The 19,879-nt window shown below is 39.0% G+C and overlaps 1 protein-coding gene across 1 annotated transcript in view; it reads left to right on the top strand.

The window, feature by feature from the left end:
* The window catches only part of ndst3 (N-deacetylase/N-sulfotransferase (heparan glucosaminyl) 3), a 67,458-nt gene that overhangs the window by 37,783 nt on the left and 9,796 nt on the right, over positions 1–19,879 (top strand). The window contains exons 7-11 of the mRNA XM_047816165.1: positions 168–296; positions 13,909–14,091; positions 14,568–14,664; positions 16,803–16,926; positions 17,461–17,635. Of these exons, the coding sequence (XP_047672121.1) occupies positions 168–296; positions 13,909–14,091; positions 14,568–14,664; positions 16,803–16,926; positions 17,461–17,635 (708 nt within the window). The remainder of the gene's footprint in view (positions 1–167; positions 297–13,908; positions 14,092–14,567; positions 14,665–16,802; positions 16,927–17,460; positions 17,636–19,879) is intronic.

The following is a 19,879-nucleotide window of genomic DNA, read 5'->3' as shown; positions in this document are numbered from 1 at the left end:
TATAATAGTTTATCATTTAAATTTATATTTATCTCTAACGAGCAAGCCAGAGGCAATATATACTTACTGTATAGCAGCTATAAAAAAATCTCTGTGTGTGTGTGTGTGTGTGTGTGTGTGTGTGTGTGTGTGTGTGTGTGTGTGTGTGTGTGTGTGTGTGTGTGTAGGTGCTGCCACGTCAGACCTGTGGCTTATTCACACACACCATCTTCTACAAGGAATATCCTGGAGGTCCCAAAGAGCTGGACAAGAGCATCAAAGGAGGAGAGCTTTTCATGACTGTCCTACTGAACCCTGTGAGTCTCTCTCTCTCTCTCTCTCTCTCTCTCTCTCTCTCTCTCTCTCTCTCTCTCGCACACACACACACACACACACACACACACACACACACACACACACACACACACACACACACACACACCTACAAAATATTGAAAACACAAGACTTCACACACCATCACAGCTACATACTGTAGCAGATTAGAATTTGGAAGAAGGTGGGCGGGGCTTGGGTAGGGCATTGGTGTGTTATTGGTTGGCATTTTAGCTGGTGGCCAAAGTGACTTGAAGCTACTGTTGATACCACGACACTGTAGATCACTTATATTGTAGCAGCTATAAACACTCTTTCTTTCATCATCCTCTGTTTTGCATTTTATTCACCTTGAAAACATATAAGAATAAACATCTCGTCAAGAACATTTCATGTTGGTCTCACAAGTTGTAGACTCCTCCCAAGGTGTAGACTCCTGCAGGAAACATCATGGTAAAGGAGAGTTTGACATACAGTACAATTCAGTGTCTACACTCTTATTAAGCTTTTAAAACTTTTCTTTTTGTTTAGTGTCCAGCTATCTAACAGTTTGTGCTAGTTGTTGAAACATAATGTATCAGCATGCATTGGGCTTATCTAAATAAGCATGTCATCACTCCCGCTGTTGTCTCATGGCAAGACAAGAGACACTAAGTAGAGATGAGTGAATAGTGTGAGAGACAAGAATAAAGGAGTATGTTTTTTTTTCTTGCATCCCCTCTCGGCGATGTCCTGCCGCGCCACTCAGGCTCCAGTGCTAAACTTAGCTTAGTCTGCTGGTGCCAGAAGCAGCTGTGTGTCTCTTATTAAATTACACATCTACAAATATTAATAAACATCATCACTGTGGGAGCTCTCCTCTCTCTCTCTCTCTCTCTCTCTCTCTCTCTCTCTCTCTCTCTCTCTCTCTCTCTCTTTCTCTCTCTCTCTTGCTTTATCATCTCTCTCTCTATCTCTCTCTCTCATCTCATCTCTCTCTCATCTCATCTCTCTTTCTCTCTCATCTCTCTTTCTCTCTCTCATCTCATCTCTCTCTCTCTCTCTCTCTCTCTCTCTCTCTCTCTCTCTCTCTCTCTCTCTCTCTCTCTCTCTCTCTCTCTCAATCCCCTCACATTGTCAGTCTTCATTTCACTCACTTTGCTCCTTCTTTCTCTCTCGTTCTCTCTCTGGGGTGCATGTCAGTGTTTTCATAGATTAATTTTCCCAGCATGCCCTTTTTCTCCCATCATGCATCCCTGGGCTTCCCTGCTGCGACTCTGCGGGCTCGAATCAGCTGCAACATTAAAAACATGCGCCTAGCTCTCACTCTCTGTGTGTGTGTGTGTGTGTGTGTGTGTGTGTGTGTGTGTGTGTGTGTGTGTGTGTGTGTGTGTGTGTGTGTGTGTGTGTGTGAGAGAGAGAGAGAGAGAGAGAGAGAGAGAGAGAGAGAGAGAGAGAGAGAGCGAGCACAGAACACACAGTATATAACATTAAGTTGTTTGTTCAGATGGATTGTAAAAGTGTGTCTATTTTGGGTTTCCAGCTGTTTACTCACACCCTAAACTCTCCATTTACTTGCTTGTTGCATGTGATTTGAAGCAAATCTCTGTGTTACCATAACAACAAGAAGTGTTCTACGTGGACTCCTGGGTTCCTGTAATCGCCAACTAAGAGTAAAGGTCCTATTTCTATGTTTGTAGATCTAAGAAGAAGAAAAATAAGTTATAAGACGCTCTGATTGGCTCTTCACTCTCACTGTGTTGGACAGAATGCAAACGTTCAAAGAAGTGTAACACACACAGACACATACATGCACACACACACACACACACACACACACACACACACACACACACACACACACACACACACACACACACACACACACACACACACACACACACTCGATAGCTTACAAATTCCAGTTAACCCTGTACACCAGTACACTGGTGGTGTCCAATCTACTTAGGGGACATTTTTAATCATCTTTAGTTTAAACAAATGAGTGATTTTCTGGCTGTGAGTCTGATCTAAAATGTGTCAGGACTCTGTCGGCTTTCAGTGCAAGATGTATGTTTTTCTCTCTGTTGATATCCTCACACAGAAATTTAGTGGTTGAAGCTTAACGCCTTCAGACTTGAGCTGCTTATGAACAAGCACTTGTGGTGCTTTGAAGATACAAACATTTGTGTAGAAAAAATAACTGTTTTTTTCTATGAATATATCACCCCAGTATTGTAGGGAAAAACAGAAATACTGATGAAACACTACAAATCATTAAAGTCCTGAGTGTCTAGTTTCATAGGAGCTTCATATTAACCACCACTGTGGAGTGAGACATGACAAAGACATTCAGTGATCAACATGGACACAACAAACCAGGAGCTGATGATGTAACTGTTTCACCTGGAGATGAGTGGAAAGAGTGAAACGTCCCAGTGCGGTTTTACTAACTATTGATATAAGCACTCTTGGGAATGCTGTTCGACCAGTCAGATTAGTGGACTGGAACTAACTGCTGTATAATTGATCTATTAGTCAGATTATTAACCGGCCATTTGGTTGCAGTTAATATGAGCTCAGTGCTAAAGAGAGAGAGAGAGAGAGAGAGAGAGAGAGAGAGAGAGAGAGAGAGAGAGAGAGAGAGAGAGAGAGAGAGAGAGAGAGAGAGAGAGAGAGAGAGCAAGTTTGGAGGAATGTAAAGTAATAATAAGAAAGAAAGGCAGAAAGGATATTTCACACCCTCCCTATATTTAACTGTTAACCGTTCCATCTTTTATAACTTGAGGAAAACCAACGGCCAAAATCTCTCTATCGCTCTAATTGGACATTTTATTTCCCACATATTTATGGTATACATTTACTCCTAGCGCTGTCCATGAGTCTTTTATCTATAGGCTTAATGGCTTAAAGTGCTCCCGCTGTGTTAATAAAGCATTCCATTAGGATCTCAGAGCGAGCGAATATAATACATTCCAGCCTATATGAACTTCTTTCTCTATTTAACAGTGACTATTCTGTAGCGATGATGCAGCCGTATGCACGCTTGACAGATGTTCACATTTCGAGTCGAAGATGTTTTTCAACAGCGTCTGGAAGAAGAGTCTTAAAAACATGCACACGACTTTAAACCTGGAACGGTTCAGAGATTGAAAATGAAATGCCACCTTTTAAATGATGCTCTATAAATGTATGATGGTATATAAAGGACAAGATGGCGATAAACTATTATTCAGTGGAAAAACTGTCAGTATTCATATATACATGAATACTTCAAGTTTTGAAGTAAATGGCTTCCAAACACTATTATTAATATTAAGGTAATAAAATAGCACTTGATCCAGCACTTGATCCAGCACCTTCATTTCGGATATATTACTTTATCTTGCTCTCTGACTGTTACATGTTATCATTACTGTCGTTGTTTTAGTCATATTAATCTTTACTAACAAACACTGCTATTGTTTCAGCATTTGCTCTAATAAATCTTCTTTTGAGTGTGTTTCGCTCCACAAGGAGTGTGAGTCGATAAGGTTGAGGGCTTGTTGTCAATCTGTCGCTCTTAATGGTGGCTGTTGTACACAGCATGCGTGTGATTCGACTCAACAATTAGCCTTTTGTGTCGGAGATGAAGTGTTACTGAAAACTCCATGGAGCCCCCCTTTTTTTTTAATTTACCAAATTGATTGATTTCTTGCATACTTGGTGCATAGGAGTAACTGCGACATTGAACTAAAAATATATTTCTTTTATTCAGAGTAAAACTTTTTGCACCAGGATTCTGTAAACAAAAATTAAAGATTACAAATGCTAGAAAACCCAATTTCCCAAATGCCATCAACACAATACTAAGAATTGAAACCATTATTTAAACCATAAAATCTTAATTCTTTTTCGTTATACGTATAAATAACAAATGAATTATGCAGAATTTGATAATTCAGTAAACAATTACGTATTTGTTCAAGCTTGTTGTTTCCAATTTGTGTGTTGTAAAGAGGCTTATTTTTACTAGACTCGACTTTGATTTATTTAGATTAATTAGCTCTGCTATTGGGAGTCTCATTGGTGGGGTATCACAGGTCACACTCCACCCACCAGCACATTAGCAATCGCTCACTGATTAGCTTCCATGTTAGGCAGCCAGCCAGTCAATACCAGTCTTCTCCCTCAGGCTGGACATCCTCTGAGTCAAACATTAGTCTAACAAAGTATAACAAGCTGCAGAGAGAGGTAGGGACAGATAGACAGACAGGCTGTCAGGCAGACAGACAAATAGACAACAAGTGTTGGAAAAACAAAAAGACAACTAGAGAGAGACAGATAAAGAAGTCAAATATTCTTTGGTGTTGGTGATAATTATAATGCCAATGATCGTGATGATGATGTTGTTGATGATGATAATGATGCTGACTTTGTGATGATGATGATTCTGACAGTGGTGGTGATGACCATAGTGGAGATGAAAACGATGGTGGTGGTGTTGTCGATGGCGATAGTGGTGGTGATGACGGTGGTGTCGATGATGATGATGGTGATGATGATGATGATGCTGCTGGTGATGATGACGATGGTTATGATGGTGGTGGTGATTGTAATGATGGTGGTGATAGTAGTGGTGATGGTAGTGGTGATGGTAGTGGTGATTATGATGATTGCGGTGGTGTTGGTGATGATGATGATAATGATGATGATGATGGTTATGATGATGGTGGTGGTGATGATTATAATGGTGGTGATGACGATGGTGGTGATGACAATGGTGGTGGTGTGGGTGAGGATGATGATAATGGGGATTTTTGGTGGTAATGGTAATGATGGTAATGATGATGGTGGTGATGGTGGTAATGATGATGATGGTGGTGTTAACAGTGGGGGAGATGATAACTGACTGCGATAATGATATGTACCTGTGTGTGCTGCTTTCTTATTGTACTCAATCTTGACATTTATGTCTGCCATTGTCTTGTCCTTACTCTTTTTCTCTATTGTCTTTTCCACTTCTCTCCAACATTTACAGGTAAATTTACAGAGTTATGCTTACAGAAGTGCTAACTTACATACATGCTCTGTATTCTTTTTTCTCTATACTAAATGTTTATTCTTTCAGGAATGAAAAGAACCTGACCTTCAATGTTCTCCTTCTGCCTCCTGTCCTCTTTTATAACTCATTTTCTTTGGTCGAGTGCAGATCAATTTAGTGTACTTTTACAGCAGCTATAAATTGACATATCGATAAATTGTCAATAATTCATACAATAAAAGGCAGAACATTAATGCAGTAATGGAACATCGGTCTGCTGTTGAAAGAGAAAAGTGTTCGTAAAACTCCTGGTAGAGCAGCTCTGTTCTGAACACCCTCTGGGCTCCAAGGCAAACTCAATTTATTGGTCATTCATTATTGAGGTCTACCGTGTGTGTGTGTGTGTGTGTGTGTGTGTGTGTGTGTGTGTGTGTGTGTGTGTGTGTGTGTGTGTGTGTGTGTGTGTGTGTGATACACTGTGAGAGAGTTACAATTGATAGAGTAATACATTTTACAAGAAGGCACAATGATGTAAAATACAAACATTTCTTATAATCTACATACAACACTTACAGAATTCTACCTACAACAATAACAACAAGCCTAATCATAACAACAAACAAGCTAGTTATAACAACCGAGCTAGTCATTACAAATACAACAAAATTAGTCATAACATTGACAACAAATCTAGTCATAACCGACAACAAAGTCATGACAGCAGCAACTCAACTCATCATAACAACAGCAACACAGATTGTCATAAAAATAACAACAACAAAGCTAATAATAAAAACAACAAAGCTAGTCATGAAAACAAAAACAACAAAGTTACTCATAACAATGACAACAAATCTAGTCATGAAAAACAACAGTAAAGCTAGTCATAAAAACAATGCCACCACAGCTAGTCATAACAACAGCAACACAGCTAGTCATAAATCAAGGCTGCCAACTCTCACGCATTCAGGGTGAGACTCGCGCAATTGACCCAAATCTCACGCTCTCACACCACACCCCCATATTCTCACGCAGACTCATGCAGCAGTGAGGATAAAAAAATCGCACCGCATGATCTCACAAAGCAACGCGCAGAGTGTCTCCGTCCAGTTTAGACTAAAGTTGGCCGCATATTCACAGATTTGAGGTTCCCGAGTCAATAACGTCTGAGCTAAACGTTTTTATTACACAAATAACACCTCTTTTCTATCGTAGTAATGTAGAGAGGCAGCTACAAGCTATTTTTCCTCAAATTCATATTTCCTCCATGTTGGACAAAATACATAAGTCTCTATGTGCGAACACCTAAGAGACAGATTCCAAGGGACCGTCTGCAAAGTGCAAAACCCGCAAAGCGAATACAAAAAAAAAAATTCATCACTTCACTTTAATACACTGTACTGTCACCAGCTCACACATCACTGATGTCCTGATCATTATACTACAACACTTACTTGGGGGAAATGTCTTTTTGTTTAATTTTTATGATTTTTTAAAAGAAAATATGAAAAAAAAAATAACTTCACTGTAATACACTGTATTGTCATCAAATTCAGCTCACACATAACTGATGTCCTGATAGTTACAGTGTATTACAGTGAAGATATTGATTTTTTATTTATGAAAAATCATAAAAATTATACAAAAAAGTCATTTCCCCCAAGTAAGTGTTGTAGTATAACTATCAGGACATCATCCGGTGATCTGAATTTGGTGACAGTACAGTGTATTACAGTGACTGTTTTTTTAGAATTCGCTTTTCGGGTTTTGCACTTTGCAGATGGTCCCTTAGAATTGTTTCTCAGTCGTCTGCACATAGAGACTTGTGTATTTTGTCCAGCATGGAGAAAAGCTGATTTTGAGGAAAATTGGGTTGTAGCTGCCTCTCTACATTACTATGATAGAAAAGAGGTGTTATTTGTGTAAAAAGAGCGTTTAGCTCAGGAGTTATTGATTCGGGAAACAGTACAAAAGCATTTCCAGATGACAAATATCTGGACATGCCTAGTAGTTAATGTTAATTATTGTTTTCTAAGAACAGAATGTCAAGTCAACAACATCCCAATCAACGATTAATAAGGTTGCCAAATTAGCCACCAGCACTTACAATAGAGCATATGTTAATCTGTGAACATGTTAATCACATGTTAATGGTATTTATGTAAAATGTTTGTGAAAATTGAATGCAATGTAAATCTCCCAAGAAATTCTGTACAGATCCCAAATACTTTGACAATCAAGATATACTTTATACACTTCTGCTAATGTAAGGATTTTGTTTTTGTATTTTTTTCCACAGCAAGCCACGCCCCTCCATAAGCCCCTCCCCATAACCAAAACCCCACCCCTCAAAATCTCACTTTAAGTAGAACTCAAAAGTTGGCAGCCCTGCATACAACAAAGCTAGTCATAACAAAAAAGAGGTAGTCATAAAAACAACAACAACAAAGCTAGTCATAACAAAGACAACACAGCAACTAATAACGACAAAACATCTAGTCATAAAAACAACAAAATTAGTCATAAAAACAAAAACTACAAATCTAGTCATAAAAACAACGATAACAAAGCTACTCATAACAATGACAACAAAGCTAGCAATAAAAACAAAAACTACAAAGCTAGTCATAACAACAACAGCAAAGCTAGTCTTAACAAATGAGCAAACAATGTACACAGACTTTGTCTTTAACTTTTGTCTTAAGAGAGGGGAAAAAGACTGAGAGCTGAAGAGATCACTTTTCTCATGGATGTTCTATAACATTACACTAAAAGCCACATGTGTTGTAAGTGAAATAACACACAGTGATTTTATACTATCATAAAAATAACTGTTTCATTAGAGCAGCGGTGGCGGCAAAGCTCCTGACATTTACCGTTGATATCTAGGGATGAACAGAGAAGTGAGAATGAGATCCTGAGAGGAAAATCGAATCAGGTTGAGGTGAACGATGAGGGAAGGGCAATCAAAAAAAAAAAAAAGGGTGGAACTAATAGAAATTGAGAAGTGGTCAGAATTGGTGTCAGATGATTGAGAAATTGAGAAGTTGTGTTAACCTGCTATGAGTTTACAGAAAATATGAATTTCATGCTAAAGGACAAAGTTTCCTCCTGGAGCGTGAAGCTGTTGCAAAATGAAATGTTTGTTTGTTTGTCTGAGAGCCAGAGTGATACATGAGGAGGAGTGAAGAGGAAGAGACTGCACCGAGCACTGGATGAAAATTATTTGAAATCCGGTGTTTATTTAGTGCACTTTTTAATGAACAGCGGCATCTCGCTGACGATCCAGAAGGCTCTGGAAAAGAAGCAGTTTGAATTTTTGGAGCATTTTTTTCCGAGACTCAATGCTCTCAAAGGGTGAAAAAAGATGAAGAGTTGGTGCACATCACTCATTGTATTCGAGTTGTGTGTATCAGAGTGTGACGCTCGATAACGCACCAGTGCTGAATGAACTCCTACTGAGTTTAATTGAATCTCTGTGGGAGCTAATTGAACACTGATGTTTTTAGTGTGTCTGTGTGTCTTTGTGTTTGCTAGATGGAGATGAGTTTGTTGCGAAGTTCAGGATGCTTACGCAACCTTTGCAGCTAGGGAATGCACAGTTGTGTGTGTGTGTTTGTGTGCGTGTGTTTGTTTGTGTGTGTGTATTAGCTTGTATAAACCTAGCTCTTATGTAATAGGAGAACAATCAAATGCACTAATGGAGGGTCTCTGACGTGTCCCTCTTATTCTTTCTGTGTGTGTGTGTGTGTGTGTGTGTGTGTGTGTGTGTGTGTGTGTGTGTGTGTGTGTGTGTGTGTGTGTGTGTGTGTGTGTGCGAGTGTCTGGTTAAATTTTTATGCCAGGTGAGTGATTTAAGCCAGGCTCTGAACCTCCTCCAGAAAGAACATCTGTTTGGCCCATAGGAGTGTGTGTGTGTGTGTGTGTGTGTGTGTGTGTGTGTGTGTGTGTGTGTGTGTGTGTGTGTGTGTGTGTGTGTGTGTGTGTAATAGCTGGTCCAAATTTAGCTATAAAAACAGAGGCTTGTACTGGCACTCTCTTGTGTATTTGAGCCAGACAGGATAGATGCATTTGGACCTAAGATTCTCTCATACACACACACTCTCCCCATCATTCTCCCCCCCTCTCTCTGTTTCTCATTTTCTTTTTTCTCTTGTTCAGATAGGCTCATTTGTTACCACTGTCCATAATCATGCTACTTCAGGCTGTGTGTGTGTGTGTGTGTGTGTGTGTGTGTGTGTGTGTGTGTGTGTGTGTGTGTGTGTGTGTGTGTGTGTGTGTGTGCGCGTGCTTGTGTGTGTGTGTTATTGATTGCTGGAAGCAATGTATAAATCATTTCTCGATCAAACTCTTTATAGTGAAGATAAAAAAAAATCTTATTGGTCAAGAAAATGCTGTTTTAGAGTTTATGGCTGCATTTGGCAGTTTACAGCTGATACTTTGTTCTAGCTGACATCTTTTTAATAACAGTGGTGTGTTTGTGTGTGTGTGTGTGTGTGTGTGTGTGTGTGTGTGTGTGTGTGTGTGTGTGTGTGTGTGTGTGTGTGTGTGTGTGTGTGTGTGTGTGTATGTGGGCATGTCTACAACAAAATTTACTTCTGTGCTTGTTGTGTGTAACGTGCAACTTTATCTATCTATTAAACTCACCTCATTGTATCGTCCCTGTTCATGGTTGCTAGGCAACCCATCGGTCAATCAAACTGGCGTCATTTTGTCAACCTGACTCCATAGGAACTGACAAAAACTATAGTGAAGTGTAATTGAAGTGAAGGTTTGTGTCAAAAAAGGACCATAATAACTGAGAGCGTGTAATACATATGTGACTATTCTGACAGCATGTAAGCAATAAAACACCATGGCTTAATTTATTCATTTGTTTTTTAACCATTTATAGTTACGTTCCTGTTGTCAGTTTCTGTTATAGCAGCTGTAAACTGTTATTCCCTCACTAATGTCTCCTTTTCTTCCGTAATGTTAATGGCTTGTTCTTAAGAAAGTCAGAACTGAAGACTTTTATTTACGAAAACTGACCATGTTACAGACCAAAGACCAAACCAAAGAAACCCACAGTCAGTTCCTCTATCCTGAAGACTCAAAACAGCAGTTCTATCTAATGAATTCTATATTAAATGGCAACATTTTTATCAGTTTATTATTTGACTTGGATTATGTGAGTCTGCTGTTACTACAGAAACGACAATGTGTTAGTACAAGTGCAGTAATATTACACACCTTATGACTTAACACCTTCTGATCAGATTGCAGAATTCAACATCGTGAAGCATATGCTGAGTTATACTTGCTGACATTCTTCTCAGATTCTTCTTTTAGACTCTCCCCAGGAGAAAAAAAAATGATGTGGATCACCAAAATACAACCAGAACAACGAGGGGTTTGTGTTGAAGTACCTGTCAATCCTGTCATAGGTGTGGTTTGGGGGTGTGGAAATTTGATTTGTTTGCCCGTTTCCACACTGCTACATCTTACAGTTTATTCACATGCATAAACATAGACCTGGTACAATAAAAGAGGCAAAGTGTAAGTGATTTGCGCAAGCTAAACCTGCATAAAATTTTATTGCAGTGTGTGTGTTGTATTGTAAAGAGAGTCATGGTGGTTTATACTTTTGCAGTAAATGAAGTGGCTTCTTGTACTGGCTGGTGGCTGGAAATTAAACTAGGCCACTTATTCCCTTTTGACGTCTCTACTTTCACAACCTACTAAACCAGCCAAGCATGGAGACTCGACTCGACTTAACTTGAATCTTCTCTTCTCTTCTCCTCTCTTCTCCTCTCCTAAGATCTAATGCATTCTGAAAGCAAAGTTTAACATCCTGTAACGTTATTGACCAGACTTTGTTAATGTCAGTGCAGACTCTAGGATAGAGGCCCCCTTGGTAACGGTATCGATCGTGATCATAAAAGCCCTGAGAGCGAGTGAACGTCCCCCTGTGGTCCGCATTGAAATTATAGCGAAGTCAAGCGCTGAGGGAGCACTTCCTTTCGGTTTTACATCATACCACACTGTGCTAAGATGAGGGCTTCTGGTGATTGAACGTTCTCTTGAGGGGGTTTGCCGCTGCCCATAACTTGGCACTAAGACAATCTGAGCAAATGACCACATTCTTGCTGAGCATTAAAAGACTGTATCCTTGAACATACATCTATGGAACCTGTGAGGGTTATTCAAGGCTTTTTACCAGGATATAATTAAAGCATTCCAACAAGGGTGCACTCAACTCTCGCTGGCTAGTTTATGACGCATGCGTTTCTATGGCTTGAGTGCTTACATACAAAAGCCAATCTCCAGGGTGCTAAATAGAGTCTGTTGTGCCCACCGGAAAGTCCTGCTGCTAGCTTCACGTCATTAATTGCTTTATAGAAGATTTTAATAAAGAGGATTGCATTTGTGATTTCTCTGCTCAAATGTAAGTATGGCAGGAATGTGAGAAACGACTCTTACAGTTGATCCCCATCCCAAATCCAAATATATAACTATAACCAACATAAGCAAGACATCAAATGTATTGTATCTTGTAACATTTTAATACCAATCAAATACCAAAAATCAAATACCAATCAATAACAAAAATCTCTACAATTTCCAAATGTTGCCCATTTCTCTGCAAAGGCCATCTCTACAGTTTTCTGTGTTCTCTCTGATACACGGAACACATCTAAAATGTACTCTATCTCTCTCTTATCTTAACATCAAGCGTTCATAATCCCAGGCTCTGCCAACATGTGAATATTTTAACCAGGCACTCATCACAGAGATGTCTGTGATGCTGCTTCATATGTTTATAGACGTTTCTGATGTTTATGATGCTGCCTCCTGAGTTTAGCACCAGTATTCAAGGTGTCTTACAGAGTACCTGCTTTTAATGAACGTCAGGTTTCCTGAGACCAAAATATTCCCACCCACAGGAGATGCTGGGTTTTTTTAGGCATCAGCTCGCCCACTTAACCCAGGCCTCCACTCTCTTGTTCAGATGGATTGTGCATCTTTTTGCTAACATCCACTGGCAAGCTGCTTGCTAATAAAATGAACCCATTTATAGAAGCTTATAACCCAAAAATATCCACTGAATCTTTATACTTTATATAACAGGTTTCTTAGCATCATAAAATGGTTTTATTTGGAAACCTTACTGGTGGAGAAACATTTAATTGTATGTTTCTACACAGAACCTTTATAGGGTGCCCCAGAGGGATGACTGAAGAACTTTCCCCAATTGTAGCTTAACCTTCAGCAAATGTAACCTAACCCTTGCAGACTATCCCTAATGAAATGTAATATAGCCATCTCCAAATGCATGCTAACCTTTGCTAAATGTAGTCAAACCCACACCAAATAAACCTTAACCCTTAGCAAATGTAGCCTAACCCTCATCACCTATGGTGTTCCTTACACCCTCCCAGATTATACTCTAACCTTGTCCAAAAGTATTTTAACCCTCCACAACCATTGTCTAACAATTCTTAAATATAGTCTAACATTCTACCATTGTAGCCTAACCTGTGCCAAATGTGGCCAAAAAATCATGATTGTCTGGTGCTCATCAGGTGTCTGGTGCTCATCAACCCTCATCAAATTTAGACTAATCCTCCTTGAATGTAGTCTAAACCCCATAGATGTAGCCTAATAATCATCAAATAGAGTCTAACTGCCCTCAAATTTAACTCAACCCTTGCCAAGTATAGCCTAAAGCCCTCAATATTACTATAACCCTCAGAAAATGTAGCTTTTGGGTTATATTTTCCATGAAACAAATTCCCTGAAAGGTAAGCTAGCATTTGCAAATGTACCATAACTCTCCTCAAATGTAGTTAGACTTTCCCCAAAAGGAGGCTATCCCTTACCAAATGTAGTTTAGCCCTCATTTATTGTCGTTCATCCTTCTTCAAATCTATTCCCACCTCCTGAATCCCTAAACCCTTGCTTCACCAAATCTAACCTTGCCCTCCAAATGAATCCCAGTCTGACATAAATCTTTCAATCTAGTCTACTCCTACACCAAATATACACTGTATATAAATATATCTCTTCCCATGCTGTCTGAGCTACGCCACCTGTAAACATTCTTTAATCCAAATGTACTCTATTCTCTACACCCTTTTACCTTCCAACATGCAGCCTGACCAAATACAAGCATGGTCAAATACATGCTTTCTGCACTGTCTCAAATGTAATGATTTCTGTCTGTACCCTGAACCTTTCCTTGTTCCAAATTTGTCATATGCACACCATCTTTATCCCAGATGATCCCTATCTATTTCCTAATGCATGTAGGGTATTCCTAATGCAAGACACTGTATTACTGCCATCTACAGGCACAACCATTATATTATTTTATTACCCCCCACAACCACACACACATCCACGACCCCCATTATTTCCATACGACATTCCCAAATTTAAATACCTTTACAACCACACATACTGTAACCATATCTACACAGTTGGTTAAAATATCTATGCAGTTGGTTAAAATACCTCAAGAATATTTTATATTGACATTTGCAAAATATACTAAGCATACTCTGTATAAGAATGCCAAATATCTACTCACACTCTGCCTCCTGTTCTGCAGATCAGTATCTTCATGACTCATCTGTCTAACTATGGGAACGATCGATTGGGTCTGTACACTTTTGTGAACCTGGCCAACTTCCTGAAGTGCTGGACCAATCTGAGACTGCACACACTCCCACCTCTGCAGCTCGCACACCACTACTTTACCCTATTCCCTGAGCAGAGAAACCCACTCTGGCAGGTTTGTGCTTATGTGTGAGAACATGCGAGAGAGATTTGTGTGTTTGTGTGTGTGTGTGTGTGTGTGTGTGTGTGTGTGTGCATGCGTGTAATAAATTGTTCGAGAGGCCTAATTTGTTGCATCGATTCCTTCTAAAATAGGTTGAGGTTTTTAAGGTTATTTTGTTACAGTATCATTGAGGTTGATATAAAAACTCCAAAATATCTACTAGATATGTGTATTTATATTTATTTATCATTTAGATAGTTAATTAGTTAGTTAACAACTCTTTGAGTTATGGTTATATCTAATGCCACACTGTCCAGCATATCCACCTGTCCCTAAAGATTACCTGCTATCTGTAATAGACATATGGTGTGTATTGGTGGTATTGATTGATAGTGTGTGTGTGTGTGTGTGTGTGTGTGTGTGTGTGTGTGTGTGTGTGTGTGTGTGTGTGTGTGTGTGTGTGTGTGTGTGTTTGTGTGTGTGTGCAGAACCCATGTGATGACAAGAGACACAAGGATATCTGGTCTAAAGAGAAGACCTGTGACAGGCTCCCCAAGTTTATGGTGGTTGGACCTCAGAAAACTGGTAATTATACCATTGTATCGTAGAAGTTCTGGACTCTGCATTATAGGGAAAGTCTGAAATTGAAATTAAATACATGACCGGAATTTTTTTGTCATCTAGCATAGAGCTGTGAAAAGGTTTTTTCAAGCCTAGTGGTGATAGAATCATTTAGTAATGCTTTGATTTCCATTTATTGACAAAAACGTCACTCAAAGATATCTGAAAAACCACGAGGTGTCAATCTCTGCTGCTCTGGATGCAGCTATACTTCATTTTGCACTTAATCACATATACAATACTGACATTTGTTAGATTTTTGTTGATAAATTGAGTTTAGGGAAATGTGGTATAGCAGCAAATTGGCAGCAATTTAAAAGTGTAATGAATTAAAGAGCATCATACCTTTTTAAAATAATTTATATTTACACGTAATACTGGAAACCAGTTATTTACTATTATTACTTGATATAACTAGCAATAAACAGGGTAGCATTCCATAATCAGCATACCTTTTTAAACTGTCATGAAGTTAAAAATTTTCAGCTTGTCATATTATCGTAAACCTACAGACTCCTCCATGCTGAAGACATTTATTTAGCCTTTTTGGAAGGAATCTCAATAGAAAATGTATCATAAAACATATCAACAATCACAGGTATTTTTTCAAATCTTTTTATGTTGAGTGTCTGCCTGTATAAGCCACAGACAGAAACATAGACTTATTAGATCGAGCGCGGTCATATAAACCTGTGATTTATTTTGCAGTGTGCTTTTATGGACAATTAATCGATCCCTTCTGACCAATCAAAAATCAAGATTCCAGCAGCGGCATGGCTCAAAAACAGAAATTACTTCTGCAATGTCAGAGGGAGGACAGTCGGATTTAGCCATGGATTTGCTGTCAATGGAGGGACAAAATATGGACATAATTAGAGATCGTGGCTCTGCACCACTGTCACTTTTACATTCCCACAGTGTTGTAGATTTTTTATTTGGATGAGTTCTACTGTATCTTTCATATTACTCATCTAATGTTGTGTACAATGATAAAATGCTCACATTGACTAGCTAGCCTAATTTAACAGTGAGAATCAACCATCTGTTTGAATGTTGTTTTTGTCCTGCTGGGCTTTATCTCATGCTCGTTTTCAATACCAGCAATTTGCGTGCGGTGCATAAAAAGCTGTCGTCTTTTAATTCCACGTTAAAGTGCTATGATGTGTCTTTATTGTCTATATGCCCATTGTGATCTGCTCAATTGCACCCTCAGTTCACACAATTTGCAAAAAAAGAAAAAAAGCATCTTTTCTAGCACAAGGCTTCAAGGCACTGTGTGTGTGTGTTTGTGTTTTTTGTGAGCATGTGAAGGTGTGAGCTGTTGTTCACCTTGATCCCTCCTGTCACATCTCACCTTGTACAGCACAGATGAAAGTGCAGCCAGAGACATTAGACGCACTGAAGGAGAACAACCCAGACTCACTTGGGGAGAGATGGAGAATCAGAGAGAGAAAGAGAGAGAGAGAGAGAGAAAGAAAGAGAGAGAGAGAGAGAGAGGAAGAGGGGAAATAAGACAGAAAGGGAGCCGAAGACAAAGAGCGATCGCTCGTTCTTGCGCTGTGTTGTGTTGTGTTGTCTAGCTAAAGGAGTTTGATTGGTGTCAGGACACCAGCGTAGTTAGACAGTTTGTGCTTTGAGCTCTCTCCACTTCCGCACCAGCACAAACTTACGAAACACTTGCTCACCCACTCTCATTCTGACACGCACAAACAGATACTCACAGATACCACGCTCGCTCCCTCCTACACACACACACACACACACACACACACACACACACACACACACACACACACACACACACACACACACACTATCATATCCTGTCTCTTTCACAGGCACATACATACATCTGTGCAATACATACATATTCGTCCATACTGACTTTCCCAGCACATTCAGACGCACACATTTACACCCACGGCTGAAAAATCCATGCTGCAAATAGAGTATTGATTTCAGTCCATTCTCCGTTTCCTTCTCTCTCCGTCTTCTGGCTTTATCTGTCGACTCCATGTAGCGCACTTAAACATATTACACTATCATTATCCGTGCAGGGCCTCATCTGTCCTCGTTATGCGAACCGTTCCTCTCGTTCGCAGGCACCACGGCACTCTACCTCTTCCTCCTAATGCATCCGTCCATCTCCAGCAGTTTCCCCAGCTCTAAGACCTTCGAGGAGGTGCAGTTCTTCAACACCAACAACTACCACAAAGGAATTGACTGGTAAAGAAAGAAAAAAAAAAACAATTTTCAAGCAGTGTATCTGGCTAGTTTATTCATTTCATTACTCTTCTTAAAATTTTCTGGCCCTGAAATTATTGCCATTTTCAGCTAATTCTTGCATGGCCCTGATAATTCTTATATATATATATATATATATATATATATATATATATATATATATATATATATATATATATATATATATATGTACATGTACATATATATTTTTATATATAAAAAAGGCAACTCATGAAACAATGACAGTAATTAAGGCTGAAGACAGAAATCAGTAAAGCTTGAGGCATTTCACCTCACAGGCAGCAGAGGGGTCAAAAATGACCAACAGCTCCTTTAATCTCCTGTTCTAAGGTCATCACTAATCTGTTTTTGATTGGCTTTATGCTAATTTATATGCACTCTGTGTATCCAGGTTCATACATATGTGATAGTTTTTATTTTTGTACCAGTGTCTATTAAGGTTTACACAGTTGGTGGTGTGTGTGTATGTGTGTGTTTGTGTTTACCATCATAAAGGTACATGGAGTTTTTCCCAGTTCCATCGAATGTTACTACGGACTTCCTGTTTGAGAAAAGTGCTAGTTACTTCCCCTCGGAAGAGACGCCCAAACGAGCCTCTGCACTGCTGCCCAAAGCCAAAATCTTCACTCTGCTTATCAACCCCTCTGACAGAGCCTACAGTTGGTATCAGGTACCCTTTCTACTGCAGCAAACTAATATTTGGCAAAACTCCACAGAGTTTGTCTGTGTGAGTGTGTAGCATGCATGCAGAGGTCTGTGTGTATGTGTGTGTGTGTGTGTGTGTGTGTGTGTGTGTGTGTGTGTGTGTGTGTGTGTGTGTGTGTGTGTGTGTGTGTGTGTGGTGGTGGGGTTTGTGCTGCAGTAGGTTAAAGAGGACCTAGTTAAAGGGAGGATCGATGCAGCGAGGAGCGAAAGTCAATGCCACATTAGATTACCATCAGCACACTCTCTGCCTTTTTAAACTCACTTATTGAGCTCCTTCAGCATGGTGGGTGTGTGTGTGTGTGTGTGTGTGTGTGTGTGTGTGTGTGTGTGTGTGTGTGTGTGTGTGTGTGTGTTCTAGCACCTTTCCATTCTGATAATGCTACCATTTCTAATCAAAGGTGTTTTCCATCAGAAAAGTTCTGTTGTATTAAACAGTATGTCTACCCGAGTAACTAGCTAGCTAAGCTAACAACAGTGAAATATTCTGTCTAGTTGCTATGATGAGTCCTTAGTCCTGTTGCTGCTATATTCTATTTTAAATAGGATGTATTTTTTTTTACACTTTTTTTATTTTTATTTTCTCCACATGTACAATCTCAAACATCTAAGTGTAAACGTTTAATAAATATTTATAAATTTGATTTCAAAATCTTCTCAGAAATCTTATCGGGTTAGTTTGTGACCAAGCTAGTTGTTAGCAGAAAAGATTTTAAATTGTGATTTAAAAATCCTCTCAGAAATCCTAGCTATTAGCAAGAGGATCGGTGAATCAGTAAAGATTGCAAACTTGATATGATTTTTTTTAAAGGGGGTTTTTACACCTGGTCACTTCATACGTTTTCTGTGATCGGATAGCTATCCGATCATAAAAAGACCAGGTGTAAATGCCCTCCAAAACGGTTTCGAGACGGATATAAATCCCATCGTTCAAACCACTTCAGTAGGTGGTCTGGGACGCATTTCAGATGAAACTGGACAGGTGTAAATGAATGTGTTTGTTCAAGCCACATACGTCAGTGCTATACTCCTCCCAAACGGAATAACGTCACTCGCAGGTGACTCACGAGTCGTGCATCAAGCCAGAAACAAATATGTTTTTGCTGATGCACTGCTGATATCAGCAAAAATGCAGCAAACAGTAAATGCTATTTTTTGTAGCAACCGCATCCACCAAAGCGTGTTCCATTTCAATTACCCCAGAAATGAGGTAAAATACATTTGTATTTTGGGCGGGAGCAGAAAGATCGGATTGATATCCCATTCGCCAAGACGCATTTATGTGGCCTAATGTAAATGGAACAGTTTTAACAAGTCATATACAGTAGCTAACGGATCAGAGAAAACAGATGAAGTGATCCTGTCATTAACTAGCTGGATAGCGTTAGAGGCAAAGACTGTTTAGGACTGTAAATAAATGAATAAATAAATGTGTGTGTGTGTGTGTGTGTGTGTGTGTGTGTGTGTGTGTGTGTGTATATATAGTAAAAACATAAACAAACTAACTAACTATATATATATATATATATATATATATATATATATATATATATATATATATATATATATATATATATAAATTTTTTTGTTTGTTTGTTTGTTTTTGTTTTTACTAGTTATCACACTCAGGTTTGTTTGTACTTGCTAACACACAGGTTAGTTTGTACTGGCTAACACACTCAGGTTAGTTTGTACTAGCTAACACACTCAGGTTAGTTTGTACTAGCTAACATACTCAGGTTAGTTTGTACTGGCTAACACACTCAGGTTAGTTTGTACTAGCTAACATACTCAGGTTAGTTTGTACTAGCTAACATACTCAGGTTAGTTTGTACTAGTTACACTCAGGTTAGTTTGTACTAGTTACACTCAGGTTTGTTTGGACTAACTAGCCTGCTTCTGTTAGCAGGGAAGATGATGACATTATAGGAATGTGCCTTAAAAAGCTTTTAGCTAGTTATATTTGTTTTGCTAGCTAGCTAGACTTAGCAGTAAATATTATGGACGTGTGTTTGTATGAAATCCTAAAAATCCTCTAAGAAATCTTGTCAGGTTAAATCATGTTAATTAGCTGGTTATAGTAATCATTGGTTGAAATAAACACTTGAAAATCTCTAAGAAATTATGTGAACTTTAATTATATTACACAGATTTCTAACCTTAGCAATGAAGACTTTAAACATTCAGAACTGTGACTTTGAAAAAAGGTTTC

The sequence above is a fragment of the Tachysurus fulvidraco genome, chromosome 7 (genome assembly GCF_022655615.1).
Source record: "Tachysurus fulvidraco isolate hzauxx_2018 chromosome 7, HZAU_PFXX_2.0, whole genome shotgun sequence".
Classification (NCBI taxonomy): domain Eukaryota; kingdom Metazoa; phylum Chordata; class Actinopteri; order Siluriformes; family Bagridae; genus Tachysurus; species Tachysurus fulvidraco.
This window is presented reverse-complemented; position numbering and strand designations above follow the sequence as displayed.